At 37.9% G+C, this 26,974-nt stretch overlaps 1 protein-coding gene across 2 annotated transcripts in view; it reads right to left on the bottom strand.

Moving 5' to 3' along the window:
* The window catches only part of ap2a1 (adaptor related protein complex 2 subunit alpha 1), a 38,841-nt gene extending 23,055 nt beyond the window's left edge, over nt 1-15,786 (bottom strand). For both annotated transcript variants that reach the window (XM_073462703.1, XM_073462702.1), the window contains exons 1-8: nt 15,010-15,786; nt 10,514-10,725; nt 5,824-6,017; nt 5,519-5,648; nt 5,154-5,255; nt 4,466-4,725; nt 3,652-3,820; nt 3,268-3,405 (exon numbers count right to left, since the gene is read on the bottom strand). In XM_073462703.1, coding sequence (XP_073318804.1) covers nt 3,268-3,405; nt 3,652-3,820; nt 4,466-4,725; nt 5,154-5,255; nt 5,519-5,648; nt 5,824-6,017; nt 10,514-10,725; nt 15,010-15,076 — 1,272 coding nt within the window. In that variant the 5' untranslated portion in view covers nt 15,077-15,786. The remainder of the gene's footprint in view (nt 1-3,267; nt 3,406-3,651; nt 3,821-4,465; nt 4,726-5,153; nt 5,256-5,518; nt 5,649-5,823; nt 6,018-10,513; nt 10,726-15,009) is intronic.
* Between the last annotated feature and the right edge of the window lie 11,188 nt (nt 15,787-26,974).

A 26,974-nucleotide genomic window follows, 5' to 3' on the forward strand; every position in this document is an offset into this window, starting at 1 on the left:
TTTACCGTTACGGTTGATGCAGTCTGAAAGGCACAGGCGAAAGCAAAGACGGCATATTGGGGGACAAAAATATCGTCTCTGATACGGGATTGCTGTGTGTGAGCAGCTAATGTTACTACACAGACACAAACAAACCGTCAGCCTGTGGCTACAGCCTGCTGCTAACGTCACCTCCCGGATAACAGGTTGGGCTTTCGGTCCCATATATAAAGGGACATATTTCTAACTATTCGGTTTCAGCCTAAAGGACCGTGGAAAATGCGCAGTCTGTAACTATTCACTGTGTTACACAGCGATGGACTAAGTTACATGTTTGCAGCTAACGCTACTTTGCACGCTAGGTCACTCCGAGTCCTTGGTGATCTCATATGATTTTCAAATCAAGCTCTAAACATGACCTGTAATGTTTTCTTACCTGGTTACTAGGAAATGAGCCATGTCAGCATCTGTTCTCAGTCCCAATTCAAGTTGAAGCTGCCTCCATTAGCCGAACGCGTATCCGATGTGTATTCGGGTGCCAGCCCGGCTTTGGTTGTAATTTTGTTTCGACTCACGACATGCCGCTGATAAAACCTTTGTTTTCTTCTTAGTATGACTTTTTAGTGGACTTTGTGTGGTGGTGGGTCGTTTGCTGGCCGTAGCAGAATCCATTACTACCCAAACACTAGTTTGGGTCCACCGCGCATTTCTTCTTCCCGTATCCAAGGACGCGCATTCAGCGTCATCTGACGTCACGTCCGCAAGACTGTGCGGGAAATTCGGACACCGAATTGCAGTACATTATGCAGCACACAGCCTGTTCAAGGCAATGGAGAGATACGTGGGTGGGCTCATTCTTTTTGGTTTTGAACGCTTCATCACCCATTAGCATTAAAAAACTTAAAATGCATGTTTATTCTTTCACAAATCCTGCCCCAAGTTCCTTTAACTCAAGTGTTTAGTTTGTGGATTTCTGGTTTTGAATTATTTGGTTTGACAAAAAGCACACTTTACAGGAGGAACTTTTTAAGTGCTGGAAACAAGATGTTAATCATTGGCATCTTTTGGGAATGTACTGTGACAAGTTATGGTCAGAGACATAAAATATTGGAAACAAATTTAACAAAAATTCCATTCCAGTTTACCACTTTTCTCTTAAGAAAAGTTGACTTTCGTTCAGGACACTTTAATGAATATCTATTTGGAGTTCTGACCTCTGCCTGCAAGAAAGCCATCACTAAGCACTGGCTGCATCCTGACTCCTTCACAATAGAGGAATGGAAAGACATAGTTTATGAAATAAACATAATGGAAAATATTACTTGCTTTGCCTACAATTAAACACATTTTCTAAGTTATGGTCTAAATGGGTTTCACTTCCCTAATTAGAGGATCTTCTCTGGTTATGGGTTTGCTTGTTTGTTTTTGTGTAAGTGTAAAATTGTGTTATTGTTGTCCTAACTGTTGTTATTTTTTTTTTTTCTTAAATTAGATAATTTACTGGATTATCTTCCAATACGATCATATGCATCTTCTAGGCCTGTCACGATAATCAATAAATCAATTAATCATACGATAAATTAAAATGAGCTCGATAATTTTGCCGGCCTCGATAATTTCCATTTGCATGCTTGTTTGTTTTCCTCGTGTCTCTCACTAGAACCCTCTTGTCAGTTACTAGCCCCATTCACGCAGCCGTTTGCATGCGGGGATACTGCGCCAATTCTCCGCATCCGCCTTTGTGTGAAAGTTTCAGATGCGGTGAGGGGTGAAATTTCGCTGCGCCTCCGGAGGTAGTATCAGAGGCGAACCGAGCCGGTGGCACGGAGCGAGGGCGTGTCGATCTGAAGGTGTTGGTGTCTGATAACTCTACAGATCCTTCACTCAACAAAATCAAAATAAATGTCCCACAAAGCAACGTTACAGGACCAAACAACAGGAACGTAGTAACTGGTCGTGTCTTTGGCAACTTATGTGAGGAAAAAAATACCGCAGTTATTCGTGGAGAAGTGTCTGTCAGCCTGTCGGTCTGACCGACTCCTCGTCACATTTCTGCCCGAAAAACAGCATCTGTCCCCGGCAAAAAACTTTAACTCACCAAGTGTTTGTCGCGCGACGGTCAGTTACTGTTGTCATGGTGACGGTCAGCCCTCCCGACAAGACTCAGTGAACTTAGTGAACCCCGCGAGTGAAATAGTCCGACAGCGTCCAGTTTACTGATGGCGATTATGTAATTATGTAAATTATAGAAAAACGTAACTTTGTCACTTTCCAGGATGTTTGGTGTGTCAGGATCTCAATTACAACACATTATAACAGCATCCATATGATTATAAACAGACAGCTGGTACATGTTTAGATTAACAGGAGGACACCGGGGAAACACCTTGGAAAAAAACACATACGTCATCATCATCACGTGTACCGTCACGCCTCCGCATCACTACAGACAATGGTGCTAACATTGTTGCTGCAGTAAGGAACCGTGGCTGGCCATGGCTCAATTGCTTTGGCCACAGCCTCCATCTTTATTTATTTTGGATATTTAAAATGTCTTTTTCACATTCCAATGTTAAATATTCTTTAGAAATAAAGGTTTATTGATCTTTGAAAGGGTGTAGTTGCATTATTATGCCATTATCATTATATTAGTTGAAAAATGGTCTCAAAGCGACAATATTATCGTTTATCGCAATAATTTCTAGGACAATTTATCGTCCAGCAAAATTTGTTATCGTGACAGGCCTAGCATCTTCATAACTAAACATCCCCTTTTTTTTTCTTTCCATATTTTCCTTGTTTATAAAGTAGTTAATGGAAATGTAGGATATAGGATACACATTGTCCAAAATAATAAAGTTTATTATATTTTTTATTGAAATTGTTGTTTTATTCTTTCCAATATCTCTCTATTATTGTCTATTTTTTGAGACTTTCTCTTGTGCTGCTACTTATTTCTCTCTGTACTGCTGTGTTACCTGCAAATTTCTCCCAAGGGGGATCAATAAAGGAACATCATAATCTTAATCTTAAAGAAGAAGCGATTAATGTGTCAAAGTCATACTGCTAATCTATTGCAGACTTTTAATGCCCTGTACATGCAAGACTGTTTTTGTTTGTAGTTGGTGAAAACCTCTATAATACTTTAAATAAAGAATTGAATTTGTCATACAGTTTGTGATACAGTTTCTGAAGACTGCTGGTTTGTTGTGGTGGAAACGAGCATCACCAATTCTCACTTGACATTTAAGAAAGAAACAAACGCTTTCTTGGCACACCAACACCCACCATCTCCTCTCTGATGGAGTAGTCTGCTGTCTCAAGGTAGCTGAGCATCTCGGCTACGATCTGCTTGGCATTGCTGCGATCACACATGGCATACAACAGATCAGCTGCCCTCTGCCGAACGCTTACATCCCTCTCAGTCTGCAGAGACACAGAGACAAACACAATGGAAGAAAGAAGATGTGACAGAGGTAGAAACAGACCTACAAACAAGTGTAGAACTATGTGTGGATTGTCATGTGCGACTTGTGAAGTGTAATATACAGGGGGTCAATGGAGGTGGGTAAGAAGTCCTTCTTACCTAATCATTTATTAATTTAAGCAACATATTGCCTGAGCCTGATGTCTGATGAGTAATTGTATTTAGTTCAAAGTGTGAGGCACCACCTTTAGGGCGTTGATGACGGTCTCAATGTGGGTCTTGACAGCTTCATGGGAAAACTCAGAGCTAGCCAGCGTACACATGCTCTCCAGAGCCAGGTAGCGCAGGTTAGTCTCTCTGTGCTGCAGGAACTGTCCAAGCTGATTACAGGCTCGCACCAAAAGGTTTGGCTCACTACAGAACACAAATTAAAATTTACTTCTATGGTAGCATCAACAAATTTTGAAGAAACATTTCAGTAGGTCACAGTTAGGACTTAGCATTGCTTACTGAAATTAATTAAAATAAAAACAAAATTACACTCCTCAAAATTAGTTAGAGATATTATCGTGTTTCACTTGATTGTTTTATCAATTGTTTATTCCGGAACATTTTATTTTGTGTTTTAAGAATATTTTTGGTCCCCAAAAATAATGTGACACATTTCATTTGACTTTTATTGCATATCCATGCACATGCATTTATGCACCCATATTCCAATATCCCTAACTCATTTTGAGTCGTGTAAATACAGCAAAAGATCTGGAAAAGGATCAATGAGGGACATGATGTCCATCATGTTTGTTATACTGAATACTAACTACTCATACTAACCCTATTCAGCAATAATCTGCAGTCATATAAGTGTAAACATGCATGTGGGTTAAACTACTATAACAAACCAGAAAGATTTTTTTCATAGTTTTATCAAGTGTAAATTGAATAGTCTTTATAAATATGTGTTTCCCCCCTTAATTAAGATGCTAATTTCTTCTGAGATTAGACCCACATGCAGCCTGACATAATATTGAAGGTCATGTTGTTGCTAAGAATGCTCACCTGTCATAGTGGATGATAAGTGATATAGCCTCAAACAAGATGGCATTCTTGGCATTGGAGTGCTGCACCTTCTTGGACTTTGGTGGTTCCTGGGCCTTATTGAGGATGGTCTCCAGACACTCTACCAGACGGCCTTTGACAGCCCCATCTTCTGGTGGTGGGTAGCACTGCAACAGGCGCAGCAGCTTGCAGGAGAGCCACGGTGCTGGGACAAAGTAGTAGGTGTAATCCTGGAGGTCAGTGGAAGCCGACGACACAATCTGGAGACCCAACACAATTTTCCTGAAGACTTACTCTGGTAAGTCAAAACTGAACTTGAGCAAGACATTGCCTAACAGACTCAACACAGTGCAGCTAACTGTATATAGGAAGCCCAGATATAAGCAGTTATGTTCAGTTACAGAAACATATGAGTTGAGTCAGGTTTCAAATGTTAAACTAGACTGCACAGATAAGACTGTATTGGTAAGGAACTCATCAGTGGTCTATTCAGCCACCTGGGAACTTTGATAATTTACAACACTGATTTCTCTGAAGTTCTAATCCACTGATTAAAAACAAGGTCAAAGCAAGTACACACACACACACACACACACACACACACACACACACACACACACACACACACACACACACACACACACACACACACACACACACACACACACACACACACACACACACACACCCTGCTGAGTCTAGAAACGGCCAGGGAAACACAGGTCTTGAACTCATCTGGATTCTTCTGGCTCAGACAGGTGATGAGAGAGATGGCTGCCGTCACCACACCCTAAACCCGAGACACACATGCGGGAAAAAAAGACAATTAATAATCTCACTCATTCAACAGCCTAGTGAATACCAGTGAAACTGGCTTCACCATTTCATAATCTTGTTGGATGGGAAACTTCTAATTTTGATTGGACTTTAAAAGCATACAATTTTAACTAATTAAAAGTTTGTCAGCTAATCTACGCCAGTCATCATAATACAGATACCATTTTATCTTTTACAAAACTCTATTTAATATGGAGGTCTGGATTGTGCTTTCACCATGTGTTGGTCGTTGAGCAGGTGCACGACGCGTGATGTCCACTCGCCCATCAGCACCAAGTCAGGAGAGGTCTTATAGAGGCGCAGCAGACACAGGGCAGCTGACTGTTTCACACTATCCATCGTATCACTGTGGTGCATCACATTCACATTACCAGCAGCTAAGTGAAGTCACAGTGATGTAACTCTAGTAACAGTTTTTAGCTTTGTCATTCACAGCAAAATAAGTAACAAAAAAAGGAAAAATTTGATTATTTTTTTTTCATTTTACGTCCTCAACCCTCCAAAGCAGAGGTCAGACTCACCCAGCCACCAGGATTCGAGGGATCTCACTGGCAAAAGCCTCAGCCATTTCACGGCTTCCCACATTTGCGATACAATGAAGCGCCAAGCACATGAAGGTGGGGTTGCGGCTGGACAAGTCGTTCTTGATGGCGTTGTTGATCAGACGGATCAACTCACTGTTGCTGTTTACCAGCACTGAGATGAACAGGTAGCCCTTGAGGAACAGATGACACCAAAAAGATTTTTTAAACTGTGGAGGCATTAAAAAAAAGAAAAAGAAATCAAGTGTCTAGTGGATGTTGAACATGGTCAAATCTGCCCCAAACTTCACACATTTGTTAAGAGTCCTGACCTGAAGAGATTGATATTTATGACTTGAAGACCTGTAGTGTGAAAGGAACAGCAATGGAATATTGAGCAGAAATCCACAAAAGCCAATGAGAGCAAGGTAACTGGTCAGGGTTACCCTCATTACCCAGATGTTCCATACTTGCGAAAGAACATAAACATGGCTGCCAAGAGCACGAGTATGACTTGTCTCCCAAGCCAGGTGGACAGTAAAATACTGATTTGATTTTTAATTCGAATTGATTGCTTAAATGTATGTAAATTGTTTTTTGGTGCAAAACGTAGCACAATCAATTGCAACCAGCTGATGACAACATTCCCCTCCATGTTTTTTTTTTTTCTTAAGTAGGGTTGGGCACAGATTGATGCCATTGACAGCCACCCCCTACCGAGTTCTGACCATCATAACGTCATGATTTAAAAGGTGCCCCACCAGAGAGCATAATAAGGTGGCATGTCCCCTCAGAGTTGCCATAAGGCGAGAGTTGTTTTCGTTTTCTTGGCAAAGCTTCTTCTGTATAGCTAGCTGGCTAACTTTGTTTCAAGCTTCTGTGGCTAAGTTACAGACATGTGGGGCGAATCCTGGCTACGTTTGGAGACATGTGATTGGTGACATTTTCTAAGGTTCGGGAGGCTCCATCCTGCAATAAAGCCATTCGGCCATTTGGTCTTCTTGAGTCTTTTGATGTCCTCAGAAGTTCTGATCTGTTTGGAGTCAAATTTATTGTCAGGCTGGCTGAGAAGTTTCTCGATAATCCAACAAACGGCAAGTGTGTGGTCCTGCGTCTTGACTGAACAGTCTGGTGTATTCATTCTCACATTTAAAATAAATAAGTAAAGATTTGAAAATCTTCTAGTGTGCACCAGGAGTTATTGAACAGCCCTGTATAAAATCATACCTTCATGAAGGTTCTAATGTGTAGTTCTTGCTGAAACTGCTTTGAAGAGTTAGTTGAGTGAAAATGCCCATTTTGGTAACTCTAGTTTATGCCACTGTTTAACTGTACTTACCAATATTCAGAAGTTTATATTTTCTAATACTTACTATAGTTAACAATCACTTATATTATGGGTAGACTAAACCACCCAGACTCCAGCATATATACAGAAACTCCCGGTCCCCACAGTTTCCACATAATGAACCTATTCTGACTTGATGCGGGTCAGAAAACGTTCAGTAAGTGGTTATTGTGATAAGTGGAATTAACCACTTACACATCACACTGCAGAGTCATGTTGCTGTTGCTATGATTAATTGTTTTCATTCCTTTAAAAAAGGTGTGTTTCTGGACATTTGAGCCCACATATATATCGCACATATTGGTCAAGTCAGGGTTTTGGTATTTCCTTTAATTTCTCTCTCTTAGGATGTACAGTAAACGTAATGTTTAAACGTAAACATTATCAAATTAATACAATAATATTCATATTTTAGGGCCAGCACTATAGTATGTAGTTTTAGTATTTTACATAGTATTTCCATTCTAAAAGTAAACTAAAAACTAAACTTTTATATCAATTCATGGATTTTAGACTACCCCAATAATATTTTATTATAACATTATTTCTTAAATGACTGAGGTTACCGTTTTATCTTGTTGTGCAAGTGTGCTGTGATTTAAATGAAGGAAAACAAAAACAAAAAAACATTTGTCTGCACCTTTATTCATGGCTTCAATATTTACACAATGTGTTAAGAAACTAAGTTAAAATCAGGGCTGCACAATTAATCGCAATATTATCAAAATCGCAAAATGGCGAAGTGTAATATTGCAGGTGTGGCAATTTTTGTGATAAAGGCAAACTGCCTATAAATCTTGTTTTCCAGATGTAAAAAAAACATGTTTGTTTGGTACAGACTCCAACAAATGTCACATCATCATGATTTTAATGAATTATTCAGTTAAAAAGGAAAATTGTGCTGCCAAAATTATCATTCCCAATTATCGTGAACCAAATTGCAATCGTCAATCTGTCAAAATAATCGCAATATACTTTGATTCACCATATCTTACAGCGGTTCTTAAAATGAATTGGGTGCGACTAAATTATCTGCTGGTGCACCTAAATTGAAAAGTTAGGCACACCCAGGCAACAAGTGTAAACAGTTAGTCTAGAGGCCTGGCGTGGACAAAATATTAGAAACACTAAGTATACCACAAGAAACTACAGCCTCAACAGTGACCATGAAGTTAAATCAATACCTTTCTAAATCAGATTCAACAAAAACTGAGCATTACAACCTTTATGGTTAGACTGCATTAGTTTTTCCCCGTCATCTATCTTTAGACAGAAGACAGATTATAGGAAATGAGTATGAGAAAGAGATGCAGCAAAGGTCCCTGGCCAGGCTCAAAACAGGGATGTTTCATGGTACTTGGAGTGTCTTGGAGTTTTCTTGTAAAAAATGTTTTTAACTAAAAAGTTTGAGGCCTCTATTGTCCATGTTTACCACCAAGCAATTTTCTTTTTTTGTTTTATTGCAATATTGGTCAAAGAAATTCTCAACTGGAGACAAGCCACAATGCCAAATTGGTGAGTATGGTAAAATGGAAAACATAACATGAGAGAAGTTATTTGGCAAAACAGGTGAACTGTGCTGGATCTACACAATATGCCAAGCCAGGGTTTGTCCCTGCCTGTCTAACTCAAAAGCAGGCCATAAATGTATTGTTGGGAACAGTCTTTGAGGAAAATTCCCACAACACAAGAAATTTTCTGGACACAGAAATGATTGTGCCTTTTATCAGCAACTGCTTTGATTCCAAGCATGTGCACATTATAAATGGCACTTGACTGTGGTGGCAGCAGAGGAATTTAGTAACTTGACTCTCAGCTGAACTTTATTTATATAGCACCTTGTGCAATATAAACATTATAACACTGTTACCTAGTGCTTTGCAAACAAGAAAACAGTTAAAAATAATAAAAGAAGGCAGAGTAAAACAGTACTTTTATATAAGAGAAAAGAAAGTGATACGTAAAAAGCAAACTAGAAATGATAATAGCAAAATTGGTTAATTACTCAATAGCAATATGTATTGGCGATGGATACTTTTTCTAGTTTCATGTGTATGCATTAAACGCAAACCAATGGAAAGCACATAAAGAATACGCCCCAGCTCATATGCAGCCTGTCATATTCCTTGATAATGGGAGCATGCTACGAGTTACATGCTAACAGCCAATTGTTTAACAGGTGTGTAAATCCGTTGCACCATCCCCATGTTACTGACAACAGAAAAGTGTGGAGTGAGGTGTTATTATGGATCCCAATGGTGTTCTCAAAAGACCAGCCCTTTTCGGGTACTTTTGTTGCGGTTTGATACAGTGGTGTATGAGTATGTAGTTTTGTTGGTAAACATACCAATCTCGGCTGCCTCTTTCAGGGCTGCTCTTCACTGCTGGAGCTTCTCTGGGCTACCCTGGCTAGTATTAACAAGTGCTGATAACATTCTCTCTTTTTTTTTTCTTACAAAAGTAATGGACAACATTAAACATTATACAGTTGACCTGTTTCAGCTCACTTCTCTCATGTCTTGTCCCACTGAACCATAAACAACAACTTCGCATTGTGGCTGGTGTGATCCCTTTGAAACTAGGATAATATGATCCATGATTAAAATGGATGTGAGCTAGCTCCTTTACTCTTACACAGTGTCCACATTTCAAGGCATAAACAATCTGAAAGAACTTTTCTGAGGGTAGTTCTGCTGCTTTTGAATGTATGGGATTCAATCCTCAAACCACTTGAAATACAGATCCTGACTCAACATTATTCTGCTTACTCAACATTTCCTGAGAAAACGGTCCACAATAAAAAAAATTTAAAAATCAGGAACTAGTCACAGTGGCGGTGCTTTAACGTTTAGAGTAGTTAGGTTACTAAAATAGCTAATACCTATCATGGTACTTGGGTTTGTGATTCTGGCCAGCATGTGAGTGATGACAGACTGGTCATTGATCTCTAGTTCTGTCAACACTGACAGTCAGCACACCTTAGCTCTTGTGAGGTTCAATAGAGCAGGAATGGTGTTTGATATGCTGTCGTAACAATGACTCTACCATGATCACATAATTTGGGACAAGAGTTCTTTGAGTACCAGCTGAACTGAAGCCTGTCAATATCAAAGTATCACAATTTGGCAATGAATGCATAGTCAGATTGTTCACCCACTTTGAAATCTGCACTATTAGTTGGCTTCATCTACTTGTTAAATTAATTAATTTTAAGCATAGGCCTTGATTAGGCAAATGTTCTACAATGATTCAGTTTGAACTTGCGATACTGCCAATTTGGGATAGAAGAAAACATGTACAAAACAACAAAAACACATACAACATAACCAGTGGAAGACTTACAATCTGTTTCTCTGTGTACTTGTTGGAGCTCAGTAGGTTGACTGCCTCCATGTGTCCAAAGTCAATGTCATGGCCAAGCAGAAAAATGAAGAGCAGCTTGCAAACATACTTCTTCTTGCTGTACCCATCCAGAGCCTTGTCCCCTTTAAACTTGGAGCGTATGTTGGCCAGCTCCTTGTTGATACGTTTGATCTCAGCTTCCTTGCTCTTACCTGATGGAAAAGAAGTAGTACAAGCCAGCATTTACAACATGGACATGATGGACCTAGGAAATGCTTGAATTGAGTTTTTTTTCTTTGATAATTTTTTTTTTTTAAATCTAGTGTATTTGTCGAATTGTTTTATTATAGCAGTACCCGTAAATCCCCAAGTTTCTTCACAGCTTCAAATTCAATGGGTGTGTGCTGACATAAAAAAATTGTTAGGAGCACAGCAGGAGTGCATGACTCTCTGATATAGAGAAATGTTTGGCCCCGTGGGAAGAAGCATTCAACTATAATATGTTTCATTTTTGGATACCGGTTCTGGTACAGTGACTTTTGCTCTAAACTTAAAACACAGCATTTTTTGCCAGCAAGTGTGTTCTGTGCCCAGTTACACTGGTGCATCTGTTAGTATGGAGTCAATGGCAGGCCTCTATGTTGACAATAAGTCAGAATACATGATTTTGGATAAATGTTGTCACAAAACTTAAATTATCAACTTCAATACCAGAATGAATAATGACACAACATGTAGTGATGCACACGTAATTAAGCAAAACATTTATAATAGACCTGAAAACGACCTAAAGACAGTCATATCAACATCATACCAGCATTTGACTACAGTTCTAATGTCTGTATCTGTAGGATATGTCACAGACATGAAGAGAATACACACAAAAGGTGAAGGGCAGTTTTATTTCCTGTGCACTCCCTTTTTCTTTCTCTCCCTCCCTCTCTTTACCCCTCCTACTTTCTCACTCTTTCAACAGGGGTAAAGGAAAATTACGTCATCATTTTTAGTGATAATTATCAAAGACAAACTCCATGTAAGTAGATAGGGCAGGCAGGAACCCCGCTGCAGCAGCAACGTGTGGACACACACACACACACACACACACGTGAGTGAGCAGCATCAGCTCAGCAACGCAGCTGCCACGCACAACAAAAGTATCAAATGTGGCCAGCCTGTTAGTATGTGATGGCCCTGTGACAACTGACAGAATCCCTCATAGATATTAATGATTATTATTCATAATTATTCATAAAAGATCATCATAAAAGTATGTTATTTTGTCATTGAAAAGGAAGTTAAATTCAATTTAAGTTTAATTCAATTAACACTGTAATAATACAACACTGTGGTGATGCAAGTACATTCTAGAAAAAAGGAGAGTTAAGAATTAATAATCCAAGAATAACTGACAACTAGCTAGCCACATCCAGGTGATGTAAACAGTTACCCAGTGGACAATAGGGGGCACACTTAAAATAATATTGTTTGTCAAATCACATGGGGAGGGGGGGGCTGCAACCCCCCATCCTGGTAAAAATATATAATTTGCCTCCACAGTATATCACTGTAAATGCAATTAGTAGTGTTGGTACCAGAGTTACAGCATTACTTTTGGTGTCCAACTCAGGAGTTCATCTAGTTGTGCCCTCCAAAGTTGATATTAAAATTTGCACCCCAGCAGGTTTGTATTTTCAGATGAGTAAAAAAAGTCTGGCTCATTACACCTCATGTGCGCTTTACAGCCAACTTTTCAAACGTACAAAAAAAATTTGCATGTGTGACACCTCTGCAGCTACAACGTAATCATAGGAGAAACACTGGACACACAATTGAAGAATCATCATTTATGTTTCAAAAACTACTAGCATATATAAAGTGAGACTTGTCTGACATTCCTCAGGCCTGACAGCTTAAGCAAAATGTCAAAAGGTCACTAAATCTCCAGTAATAGCCAATCTTATTCCAACTGGAAAATGACAGAACAGATGTAGTGTACAACTGCCCACACCTCAATTTTTTTTAATGCAAAATCTAATAACTCCTGGATCCAATAGAAGTAGGGCTGGGTAATATATACAATATATATCAGTATCGCAATATGATACTATATCTCATCTTAGATATACAGACATTAGATATTATACGATGATATGGCATGAGTGTCGTCTTTTTCTGTTTTTTAAAGGCTGCATTATATTAAAGTGATTTCTTCTAAACTTACCAGACTGTTCTACTAATACTTGCCTTTACCTTGTTAGTCATTATATCCCCATTTTTGATGACTATTGATCAGAAAGCATGCACATATAAATATATATATATTAGGGATGTCCGATAATATCGGCCGATATTAGCCTATTTTTGTAATATCTGTTCGTATCGTTATCGGTTTTTCCATCGATAATGAAAACTGATAACATAATGCCTGGGTTGTGCTGCTGCCTGCTGCTGCTGCTTGTGTCAGAATGAAGAAGTCAGATTTGTCCTAGTTGTAACGGGCATTGTCAGGATGATCTCAGGAAGAGTGTGATGATCCAATATGTTGTTTGAGACAAAATGTTAATAAATATGGCACTTTTCCATAAGTTGAAGTACTGTCCTTATTTTTTTATAGACAATGTTAATTTGTGGAATGCATCTAGTGGGGCATCACAATAAAAGTAGGTGATGTGTTAATTCCACGACAGGAGATATGTGATGTGACCTAAAATTAGTCTGGGGGATAAAAACGCCTGCATATATGTCTCTTAGCTGTACATATTTTATTTTTATTTTTAGATCTATATTTCTATTTTATTTTATATTCTTATATTTCTTATTTCTGCTTTTGTTTTTTTACATATTCACTTATATTGTCTGGATAGAGGGAAACAATTTCAATTCTCTGTATGTCTTGTACATATTGCAGTTTTGACAATAAAGTCGACTTTGAACTTTGAATACCGTATCGGTTGATATCGGAATCGGAAATTAAGTGTTTGGACAATATCGGCATATCGGATATCGGCAAAAAGTCAATATCGGACATCTCTAATATATATATACACACAAACACACACACACACTACACAGAATGCAAATTTGGTTGCAACAAAATGAAGAATAGAATACACATACCAAGAACAACAGAACTGATTAAAAATTTAGCTCTAAGGCCAAAAATTCAAAAGCAAAAAAAAGTGTTCGAAGTACATCTGTAGGACTGGAAGGTTTACTAGAGGTTTTTGATAAAATCCATGACATGCACTGAGCGGGTCTTGGTGAGCTGGTTTGGAATGGTCCAAACACTTTTGTCAGCTGCCAGAGATTTTACCATATCATTTCTACTAGGCATCTTACCCTGTCTCTGTGTATTTTATCATTGTGGGCAATATTGTAAATCAAAATATTTCATTTTGTATCAGGTATTTTATTCAATGCACCAGCCATACACAGTCCAATCTTTTTAATTTATCCATCAACATTTTCTCATTAGATTTCCCAGAAATCTATTCTATTCTGTACTATATAAAAAATGTTAAACAGTAGCTGCAATCTTTATTCACTGAGGGGTATATTTGGTTTATATTAGTAACAAGCCTCTGTGTCTAATTTCAACTGTTTCCTAGTATATACAAACTCACAACAGGTCCAGGTAATTCCACCTCCCTCAGTGTTTTCTTACCAAGCCTTTATATGCGACCAGCCCTTCATTATATTGGCCAAACCGCTGGCCAGTACTTGAATACTGGTTTATATTGTAAAAATTCATTGGATATCAGTATCGCAATATAAAATGACACATACCTTGATAGAAGATTTTATGTACAACATAGAGGATGGAGAGTCTCGTGAAGAGATCAGCTGATTGAATCATACCAATTTACTTTAGTTGGAATCTCTTAATTAACCATTATGCATAAATTATCAATCATTTAGTTTATTGGCTTAATAGTTCTAAACTTTCTCTATAGCAACTAGGTCTGGCCAACACAGTGGGAATCAATATTCATATGCTAATGAGAAGTATCTATACAATATCGCATGGAGCTGTGTGGACTGTCTGGTGTCAACCTAATATAATAACAAACACAGCTTTCCAACTTTTAAATTAAGCTCCATTTTCTCAATTAGTGTAACAATAGAGACCTGTGTGTCTAGTATTGTACAGATGTTTGTGGACTAAGTTTGACCAAAGCAACAGCCAAGACTCAAAAACAAAAGGCCTCGTTTTCTGCATCCAAGCATCAGTCCATTTTTTCTGTTGCAGTAAATACTGGTAAAACCGCCATGTTACAGGCAAAATCTTGAAGTATGTATTGCTACATTACTAAGTAGACAGCGGTTAATAAAAACTAGAAGTGTTACAGGCGAGTATCGCCCTCCCTTTGTACCCCCACGTCATTACAACACGCAATAGGGCACGGCCAGCAACAACTCAGTTGTCAAATGATGCTAGTGGCATCTAATTAACGTCAAACAAATAAGTAAGTACATTGAGTGAAAATGTTACTTACAATTTCTAATGTCCGAAATGAAAACAGCTAATCCGCGCATTCCATCTCCTTTCGATACAGCCGGCATTTTTGCAGGTTTCTGTCCTCACTCCGGCCTTATTCGTAAAAATGAACTGACGTCGGTCAGCTTTTCACACTGGACTGAAGTGGAAGATGGCCAACTTCACGTTTGGTAGTAGCTAGCTACTTCGCAGGTCCAGTCGCCCACTATAATTGTATGATAGACTGTTATCTACCTAGTTCACTGTAGGCTAAGCCTGTACGTGACTAGCTCCTATTGCACTTGCTAGATTAGCTGTATAGCGGTGGATCAACCAGCAGCAGGATAAGTTAACGTTATCCCTGTTAACTGGCTCGTTTCCGCTGGCTATGCCAAGCTAACGTTATTTCATTCAATCCTTATCTAGCTAGGACGAGGACCTCCGCGCATAACACCTACAGTAATAATTCACTTCAGTTAAAACCACCCAGTATTTGAATGTCTAATGCAATCAGATGTGTTAATGAAAACAACGTCCGAGAATATAACGTTAAGTTACTTCGAGTCACGCACCGTAAAGCTAGCTTAACAGCTAGCTAGCTAGCTGGCTAGCAATATCGTTCAAATACTGGAATACATAACCGGTTAACCGGAATAACTCAGCAGGGAGCCTTAACTGCCAACCAGCGATATGCAATAACTGCACTTTTGTCTTTATCGCGCAAAATTTGCTGAATAATAAGTCCTGTATAATTGATGTCCGTTCTAATTCTCCACCTTCCAGTCCGCGGCTTGGATAAAGCTCGTGACAGAGGAACCAACAGCGTGACCGCGCTACGTAACCGTGCACGCGCACGCTCCTGTCCCTCGTCTGAGTGTGCATTATTTGGTCCAACAATAATACAGCTATGATAACGGGCCAAATTCACTGCGCCTAAAACCTGCTCATTCACGAAATCCTCTCTTTCGAAAGATAAGCGATTTAGCACTGGGCAGACAGAGCTATAAGTCATGTAGCGAGGAGGTGGCGTCTTGGGAGAAGGTATAGTTTCAACCAACGTTGGCTGTGATATTTGTCATTTCCTGTCGACATGCATCATTATTAGAGTGATTAGCTATTGCAGTAATTGCTACTTGTGTCTTTGACCTTACCAAACGAATGATGCTTTCAGATGAGGATAACACGCCACAGTGGTGTGATTAATTTGTGTATTTACATCAGAACTGCCATGCGTTTTTTAAAGGTGCACTATGTAGTTTTGGGGAATACATTTTAATCAGAGGAGAAAGATCTTCACTGACTGATTATTATCATGTATTTTAATGAATTAATTTAAGAAAATAGCAATATCAACCTTTTTTCTTCAGCCTCATTTGTTGTTTTGTGGCTCTATACAAGAACATGCAGCGCCCCCTAAGGCTCATGGCAAGAATTGTCTTAGGACTACTTTCACCTCACAATACTTTTGCATTATGTTTTGTGTCTTTTTTAGTTCATTTTTAGTTTACCTTCTTACTTAAATTGTCTTACTTCTATTGTTATTGTATTATACAGAACCCACTAAAAGTCATCGCAAATTTTTTTTTTAAAGAAATCAGGAGGTATGTAATAGGGAACCCCCTAAGGGTCATGGCAAGATTTAATTTAGGACCACTCCAGGATCATGGGGAGAATTTTTTAGGACTACTTTTCTTCACCTCGCATATGTTTTGCGTTCCCTCGCAAAAAAATGTGTTACCTCGGAGGTAGGGCCTATGTATTAAATTGTTCTGGTTGGATTTAGAATATTTCTTTACGACATTAACTGGCTCAGTTATTAAGTTAAAAAGAGAGGCTTTTTTCTGAGTGTAAAAGATTGTTTATTTTGAACCTCTTGATTTTATACGGAAAGTACTATATTCACAAATGCAAATGGCCTTAAAGAAACCACTCATACAGCAATCAATTCAAAATAGAAATTAGACATAATATTGAAACATGATATGGACTTTTGTTATTTTGTTATATGTATTTTGTTATGTTTGTTTGTGTGGTTTTTCTGTTTGTGGTGTTTTTGTTTTCAATCAAGATTTGTTTTACTTTTATAATTATTTTTTCTGTTGATGGAAAATTATTTTGGTTAAAGACAACTGTATGGCTTGAACTGTTTAAATAATAAAAAAGAGCATTACACAGGGTTACACAAACACACTCACACACACAGGTCATTCCATGCCAACTCACCCTGAATTCAGAATTTTTCTTTAAAAAAAAAATCATGTAAAAACCTCTATTAAATTCATGGGACCTTGCAAAAAAATAAAGCTGTACCTGAGAGCTGTCCTCAGAGCTAAATTTCAGCATTTTTTGATTCTTTGTATGAGTATTCCAAGCCTCACCAATCGCACATTTTTCACTTCGGTTGAAATTTGTATTGAACATCAAAGAAACTTACTTGGGAACATGTATTCATTTGTTACTGAATGTTTACAGTAATCCAATCAATAACAATAAATTACTTTTTATCCAAATGAAGAATCTGTCATTTTCAAAAATATACACTACCAGTCAAAAGTTTGGACACACCTTCTCATTCAATGGTCTTTCTTTTCTTTTTATTATTAATACATTGTAGATCAATACTGAAGACATCCAAACTATGAAGGAACACATATGGAATTATGTAGTAAACAAAAAAGTGTTAAACAAACCAGAATATGATTTATATTTTATATTCTTCAATGTAGCAACCTTTTGCTTTGATGACAGCTTTGCACACTTCTGGCATTCTCTCAATCAGATTCATGAGGTAGTCACCTGGAATGGTTATTAATTAACAGGTGTGCCTTGTCAAGAGTTAATTTGTGGAATTTCTTGCCTTCTTAATGTGTTTGAGACCATCAGTTGTGTTGTGCAGATCTAGGGTTAGTTCACAGTTCAATACAGTGAATAACCCTATTCGACTACTGTTCTAATCCATATTATGGCAAAAGAACCACTCAGTTAAGACATGAAGGTCAGTCAATCTGGAAAATATCAAGAACTTTGAATGTATCCTCAAGTGCAGTCGCGAAAACCATCAAACACATGATGAAACTGGCTCTCATGAGTACCACCCCAGGAAGGGAAGACCAAGAGTTACCTCTGCTGCAGAGGATAAGTTCATTAGAGTTACCAGACTCAGAAACCGCAAATTAACACCTCAGATTAGAGCCCACATAAATGCTTCACAGAGTTCAAGTAGCAGACACATCTCAACATCAACTGCTCAGAGGAGACTGTGTGAATCAGGCCTTCGTGGTCGAATTGCTGCAAAGAAGCCACTACTGAGGAAGAACAACAACAAGAAGAGAAGTGCTTGGGCCAAGAAACACAAGGAATGGACATTAGACCAGTGGAAATCTGTACTTTGGTCTGATGAGTCCAAATTTGAGATTTTTGGTTCCACCCACCATGTCCAAGGTGAGTGGATGGTTTCTACATGTGTGGTTCCCACACATGTAGAAACCAAAGAAGAAAATTATAACACGATGTAAAGAAACCTATCTGGAACATTGGAAAGAAGAGGTGTGATGGTGTGGGGGTGCTTTGATGGTGACACTGTTGGTGATTATTCAAAATTCAAGGCACACTTAACCATCATGGCTACCACAGCATTCTGCAGTGACATGCCATCCCATCTGGTTTGTGCATAGTGGGACCATCATTTGTTTTTCAACAGGACAATGACCCCAAACACACCTCCGGGCTTTTTAATGGCTATCTGACCAAGAAGGAGAGTGATGGAGTACTGCGTCAGAAGACCAGGCCTCCACAATCACCCGACCTAAACCCAATTGAGATGGTTTGGGATGAGTTGGTCCGCAGAGTGGGCAAAGCAGCCAACAAGTGCTCAGCACCTCTGGGAACTCCTTCAAGACTGTTGGAAAACCATTCCAGGTGACTACCTCATGAATTGGATTGAGAGAATGCCAAGAGTGTGCAAAGCTGTCATCAAAGCAAAAGGTGGCTACTCTGAAGAATATAAAATATAAATCATATTCTGGTTTGTTTAACACTTTTTTACTACATAATTCCATATGTGTTCCTTCATAGTTTGGATGTCTTCAGTATTGATCTACAATGTTAAAAAGTAATAAAAATAAAGAAAAACCATTGATTGAGAAGGTGTGTCCAGACTTTTGACTGGTAGTGTATATCTCCTCTAGTTTTCACTTTGTGGCAACCAAATTTAGATTCTGTATAGCCTTCATTTAGTTCTATCACATAGAAGTTATTCTGTGCTTGAATGCCTTGCCAAATATAGCTTCGGAGCTGAAAACCCACTTTTAAACATATTTTGACTGTAGACTTTCCCAAGGAGGATTATTTAAATTTCCTTGAAACTTTTTTAGTTGTGTTAATATTCATTGCATATATGCCTGTATGAAAAATTAAAAAGCGTAATATTACTTCATCCTTAACAATTTGGTGAAAAAAGCTATTTTTTTGTACTTTTCTGGCTATAAAATTACATGAATTGAATTTATATTCTATAGGTACATGTTTGTACTTTATTGAATTCAAGGTTTTCTATCTGTGTGATACCCAGATTAACTGGTTTTCACTGGGTTCACAAAATTTGCAAGATACAGCTTGTCACGGCTTGGTTTGTTGCATACTAGATTATGTCATCTTGTTCTCTGTGGACAAAAAAATTAATCTTAGTTCCTTAGTTAAGTACAGATATATTATTTTACAATATCAAACTTTTGTGAACTGATTTCTGTCATCATCAACTCAGCCAAACTTGAAAAATCAACTTTACCATTTGTGTAGGCTGTCTTGTTAGCTATTTTTTTATAAGTGGCAGAAAATGAATGAATGTATGAATCTCCGAAAAGCGAAATTGAATCTATGCCACCTGATTGACTTACAGGGCGGCCAGTCTGAGATCTCTTCTTGTACGGGTCACGCGTCACAGGTCACCATGCATGCGCAAACGCACTAGCTACTGCAAAACTCCAGCGAGCTAAGTGACCTGGTTAGCGGATTCAAATTTATATCTACTAAAGAAGGGATATAAAAAATGAGTGAGGCAGCTGGACCAAGTAAGAAACCAAAAGCTTACCACTTCCATGCGGAGTGGGAGAAGGACTTTTTTTTCACCATGTCATATTCGAAGTGCGTTTGTCTGATTTGTCTATTGCTATTCCAAAGAAGGGAAATGTGAAGAGGCACTTTCGAACCGTTCATAAAAAGTACGACACTGACTTCCCTCCGAAAAGCGAGCTGAGAAAGAGAAAGGTGAGGGAACTAAAATCACAGTTAATCTGACAGCAGTCATTTGATGTCCTCGGACCCTACTGCCACCCCAGGCCCACTCCCCTCCCGGCTGCCAGCTGTGGGACCCCACAGAGGACCTGCGAGCTATAGCCACCAACTACTGTTACCTGGAATCCTCAGTCACCCGCACGCACACACACACACACACACACACACACACACACACACACACACACACACACACACACACACACACACGTATACACACACCCACACATATACACACACCCACACATACATGTGTTGAATGTTCCAATTACTCCTGTTGCTTGTATGCAATATTGATGGCAAATATCACTGTTTGTCACCTATGTGCATTACTGCTGTCAATTTTTATGTGCAATACCAAGGGTTACATTACTCTCTCAATATCAGTTATGCATTGTATTATATAAAGTATACTCAGTATATGTATAAATAAATAGATGTTTAGTATTTTTTATGTAGGTAGATCATTTAGACCTGGTCATTTTAAAAGTAGCTCGCAAGCCAAAAAAGTTTGGGCACCCCTGTCCTAGGCTCTTTCCCAATCGAGCAGGGCTCCATGATCTTACTAGCACATCAAACTGCTTAATGATTACATGAACTGTGGATGCACTCTTTATATAATTGTGGTTTCATTGCAATAATCCACCTCTACATGTATTAGGGTGGATTGGCTCAGGCTTGCTTTATTGTTTTCTAATGTGACTAGTTGATGCTAGATGTTGAGCTAAGGAACTGAGATTAATATTCTGTCCAGACTCAGAGAACAGGATGACATAATCTATTATGCAACAAACCAAACCATTACAAACTGAAAACTAAAAATTTCTGGAACCCAATGAAAAACACAGTGACTTGAGGTATCACACAGATAGATAACCTTGAATTCAGCACTATACAAATATGAACCTATATAATAAAAATACTGAATATAATATGACAGCCAGTAAAAAGTAGGAAGAATTAGCTATTTTCTACAGAAAAAAATATTAACGATTGTTATATAACATCTTTGATTTGTAAATAGGCAATGGATATCAACACTTTCATATAAAAAAAGTTTCAACAAAGTTAAAATATTTTTTTACAGTGAAAATATGTTAAAAAGTGGTTTTTTTTGTATCTGAAGCTATATTTAGCAAGACCTGTAGCACTCAAGTTTTCATGCAGGACAAAATAATTTTAGACATAATACAACTAGATTAATACCACACAGAGTTCTCCTACAATGTAAAACATTCAATGAAACGAGGAACATTTATTTTAATAAGTTTAATTCGGTAATCACAGACTTCAAAGAGCTTAACGACATGTCAAAATTAAAAATACTCCTGGGAGAAGGAGACAGGGCATATCTGCTGCCCAATATGTGTCAACATGCCACAACCTGAGGGACAGTGAGTGACCGATACACACACACACACGCAGACACACTCACACTGTATATACTGTATATATAATTAATGTAAATCAATCTTGGTGTTGTATTTGTGTTGTTATTTGTTATGTTCTGTCCGAATGTTTGGACAAGTTGTGTTTTGATGCTTTGGCAACATTGTTGTAAAATTTTCATGCCAATAAAGCACCTTTGAATTGAATTGAAAATTGTTCAAAAATTCTATTTGCAAGAAACTGAAAACTAGAGGAGATATGAGTTTTTGAAAATGACAGATTTTTCATTTAGGAAAAAAATCTTTTACAGTTTCTTGGATTTTCAGGACACATTTCAAACCAATCAAGTGAAAAATTAGCTATTGGTGAGGCTGAGAATACACATATAAAGAATCACATAAATAATAAAATTTTAAAAATGAAAATTGAATTGAAATACAGAAAACCTCATTCGAAAAACAAAACACTGAAATTTTTGCATTTGGGAACCTTAGGACATCTAGTCAATGCTTCTTGATGATAACAATAAATTTGGGTGGTGACAATTTTTTATTTGCATATTTTCAAGATGGCTGCCACCCACATCTATTGAAAACAAAGAGCAGTATATCTCAGTAACTAAAGGATTTTGATTATTTTGCACTCAAATTATAAATTTAGTGTAAGGGGTTAGGATTAGGGTCAAGGGTTAGGATTAGGGTCAAGGGTTAGGATTAGGGGTGAAGTAAGAGGTAATTTCAACATGGTAATGGTTGAATTTAGAAGGTAAATGACAAGGTTATTTTGGGCCTATACAATAAATTACATCACAGCAACTTCTGGGCCAATTTTGAGATAGGAAGAGATAGGAAATAGAAAAATAGATATGATGAAGGCATTACAGATAAATATTACAGGAATAACTGAAACAGATAAGTTAAACAAAGAAATTAAATAAGACTGTTTAACAGTCTTCTCGTTGGTACAGTATTTAATAGATTGTAAATACAGTTAATGTCCTTTATGAAAAACTGAGAATAAAGGTTTTTTGGAGGCAAACTTAAAACACTTATTTCATATACTATATTTAATTTAGCTAAAATAATAAGGTTGATAATGTACACCTTTTTCTCCATCTGTCTGTTGCCATTTAAAAAACTAAACAGGACATGTTTATACATTAAAGTAAAATTATTCATAAATGTAACATTAATAAACCTCAAACTCTCTTCCCACAGTCTTTTAGTGTATTCACAATGCCAGGATAAATGAGGTAGTTTCAGGACCAGCAGAACAAAATGAACAAGAAACATTAATTTTCGTATTAAACCTAGGAAATGTGTGTTACAGGAAAGTATTTGTGTAGAAGCCTTAATTAAAACCTCCTTTATTTGTGATATTTGTTAGGCAGCAGCCAAACCTTTGCCCAGGAATGTCACAAACAAAGTATGTGGTGACATGCGGAATATAAATACTCTTTTGTTGAAATAAGTAATACAAAGCTGTATTATTATTTTTAGCTGAAACAAAACAGATTTTACCACAAAGAGTGTCACTAGGATGAAGTAATGAGATATCAGTAGGAAGAGGAACATCTTTATATAAAGCCAAAAACCAAAAGAGACTGCTTTCATTTCAATGCCATATTCTTTAGTTGAATCTGGAACATTAAAATGTGAAGAGCCACAGAGGAGGGATCCCTCTCCCAGGACAGAAAGATATGCAATAGATGCCGCCCATCCAGGAGGACAGCTCATCAGGACACGGCATCTCCAAGTGGTGCCTGAGCCACACGCCCTCCAATCCACTATGGTGACCTGGAAGAGGACAGGCCATACAAGATAATAAAAGCAAAAAAAACAACATCAGAATGTAAAAGGGTTTAAATTTGACAAGCATACAGATATAAGGATATAGTAAAACAGAAGAGAGCAATGATCCATGGGAGCCCAAGGAGATGTTCCCAGGGGGCCGTGGTCCAGCAGAAAGGAGCCTGAATGAAAAGAGAGGAGGAGAAGGCCGAGGAGTACGCTAGAGAGAGAGGAGAGTGAGAGACCAACACAGCTTGAGGGAACAGAAAACAAACAAAAAAAAGCAAAAAACAAAAAAAAAATAGAGAAATGCAATGTTTGGTAACACTTTATAATAACGATCATTAGTAAGTCCTTTATAAGACATTAATTAATGATGAACAAATCATGAACAAAACATTAATAAACCTTTGTAAATGATTAGTTAATACTAAATTAACATATCACAAATATGTTGTAAGTCATCTGCAAATTACTTGTTAACCATGAAATATTCATGAACAAATCATTAGTAAATGATTACTTAATGATTTGTTGATATATTATGAATGAGTTGTGAGCAAAGTGACTATAAGAAATTGTAATTATTAATGAGTGCTGTTAACATATCACAAATATGTTGTAAGTCATCTACAACTGATTAGTTAATTATGAAATATTCATGAACTAATCATTAGTAAATGTTTACGTGATGATTTGTTATGTAATGAAAGAGGCCTGTTCTTCATCTTTTATAACTCATGTGTAACTGTATTACTGAATCATCTATAAGTCATTTACAAGTGCTTTTGCATCCCCCTAATCTAAAGTGAAAACACTTCATCACCAGAGAATGTGTTCATATCATTTGTAGTTCTTCCTTACCTGTCACAAATTATCTATATATGTAAGTAAGTTATTTACAAACTTTTCAGCAGCCCTGTAATCTTAAATATCAACTTTTCATGTACCAAAGAGTAGCATACCATTTTAACTGTTCCTCACCAGTTACAAAAAACAATCTACAGTCAAATGATGCTTAAAAGTGACAAAAGATTTATTGCAAAAATGGAGTAACAAAAACACAAAAAACTGACCTTACATCACAATAAAAATTGGAACACAGCAGCACTGAGTGAACACTTGCTGCCTGGTGTAAGGTTAACTCACACCCATGTCAAACAAACATCCCGTCCCACCTTTTACTTTCTCTTTATTATGAGGAGAAGCTTTCCATTTTTTTTTAAATGCTCAACCTCTGAAAACAGTGCGGGGTCATTGCTTAAAGCATCTGAACACTTCATGATAAAGATCTTCAGCTTTTGCCCTCTGGAGTGGCTGTGCAGGAGTTCTTCATACTTTGCCCGGGACACAATAGCAAGCTCTGCAGTCGCAGCACTGGCCACCACTGTGTTCCTGTCCACTCCGACAGCCGCGTAGGAAGATCTCAAGTTCTTCCCTCTTCTTACTCACGTAAGACCATCTTGTATCTTTTCACGGCTTGCTGTGGAGTTAAAGCTACAATTGAAAAGAAAAACAAAACAATACATTAAGTTTTTAATTGTTTAAAAATTAACCAAAACTTGCAAATTCTTGTACTACTCTTCTCAGACAGGCATTTAGATAGCATGTGGTATTTTATGTTTTAACTTGTGTTTTATCTGTTGTGTATCTTTATTTCATTGCATGCATTATTAGCTCACTGTTAAGTTATAATAGCATATTGTTAAACATAAAAAATACTCTTTTTGGACCAAGGGGTAAACATAGATCAAGAATAGATAGTTTAACACACTCATATAGTATGTTTTTGCAATTACTGGTCTTGAGGATAAACAGGTTTTTAGAGCCTACTTATCTCTCCTTACAAAGCTTTCTTTGCCTCTCTTCTCTTTTTTCCCCTTCTTTGCTTTTACTGTCTTCTTTGTTTCTTCTTTTCCTTGTCCTTATTGCGCTTACTGATTTTCTTTCTCTCATTTTCAGATGATGAAGTGGAGGAGGATGAAGAGGAGGATGAAGACAAGGAAGACGATGTTGAGGAGGAAGATGAGACTGGCTCGAATGTCTCTGATGACTCTGAGTCGCTTAGGTCAGCTGAAAAGCCATGATCTGTCCCAGCACTGCTTTTCTTCTTGTCTTATGCAGAGAAAGAAAAAATAGTAGAACTGTGACACATGGACGACACAATTACAGTTAAGACCTCATAACAATAACTAGAGAAAGAAGAGTATGTGGTAAAAAGGAAAATACATCATGTGAAAAGGGCTCATAGAGTTTAGATTCAATCTCTTTTGCTAGATCACTACCTCTGCCCAAGTAAGCAAGTTTCAATGTGCCTTTTTGTGTGTGTTTGCAAGTTGGGTCCTGAATGCCTGTGTGTACTGTAACAATAAATAAAAACAATATGTTTTTCCTAGAACCCTCTGCCCACTCACAAACAGGCATGTAAACCCTGGCTGAGCTGGCCTTACAACAGAGTTCAAGTTAAATTGCGTATTAATATTAGTTACTGATAATGTAATTATGAATTTAATACTTACATTCTGACAACTCCTTCAAAAGGGAGTCCCTTTCTTTGGTCAACTCAGCAATTTTCTTTGATTGAATGACTCTGTCATTGATTTACAGCAAGCATATGTCATGCCAATGGATATAGAAGTCAGAATTCAGCAGAGCATCAGCAATTATTCTGTTTAGTGGCATCTTGTTTTTGCAGACACCTTGGATGGCCCTCTTGGGTGGTGTGGGCATGACTAGTTTGAGTATGTAAACTCGTCTAGTTCCTTGCTCCTCCTGTCAAAGTAGGCAACAGTTGGCTTTTGTAATGTCTTCAAAGTATCTGCCAAAGACCACATTGTCAACCATCAATGCCAGACATCACAAAGACTATCAACTGCAGTGCACCAGTTGGCCAGTTCACAACAGCAGAGACAGATCGCTTAGATTTGGAGAGTGGTTTTCAGGTTTGACTCTTTTGACACTCACATCATTCCAGCTAAGTTGAACAGCACTGGGGGGTAAGCAGCAAGCTCTGTGCTCAGACAGCACTGTTTGGTTGTTCAACATCAGGCCTATGACCCTTGCATAGATTATTTCCTGGTCAAACAACTTCTTGCCACCAAGTACAACCTGCGTCTTCTTGTCATGCATAGTCACAATGGGCTTTGATGACTTAAAGAAACCCCCAAGCTAGATCTTCCTGAACCCTTTAACCATTGTTTGGCCAATGTCAAGAACATTGTGTGTATATACATATGTCTTCATGTGCCACCTCACCTGTGACAGTGTTCAATAGCTTGTCTTTTGGATGCTATTGAGGTTCCAGGGGATCAATGACTAATGAGAAAGATCTCTGTATGCTCTCCCTGTCCATTTCAGTGGCAATTCTCTTTGCTGACTCCTCCTTGTAAACCTTTTTCTGCTCTGCATGCTGAGTCTGTTTCTGCAGACCTCATTTCCTGTAGTTCTCATTTCCCGGGTCACAGGAAACTGATTTCTGTGTTAGGGATATCTGTGATATTGAAAGCTGTTTCC

The sequence above is a fragment of the Pagrus major genome, chromosome 24 (genome assembly GCF_040436345.1).
Source record: "Pagrus major chromosome 24, Pma_NU_1.0".
NCBI lineage: Eukaryota > Metazoa > Chordata > Actinopteri > Spariformes > Sparidae > Pagrus > Pagrus major.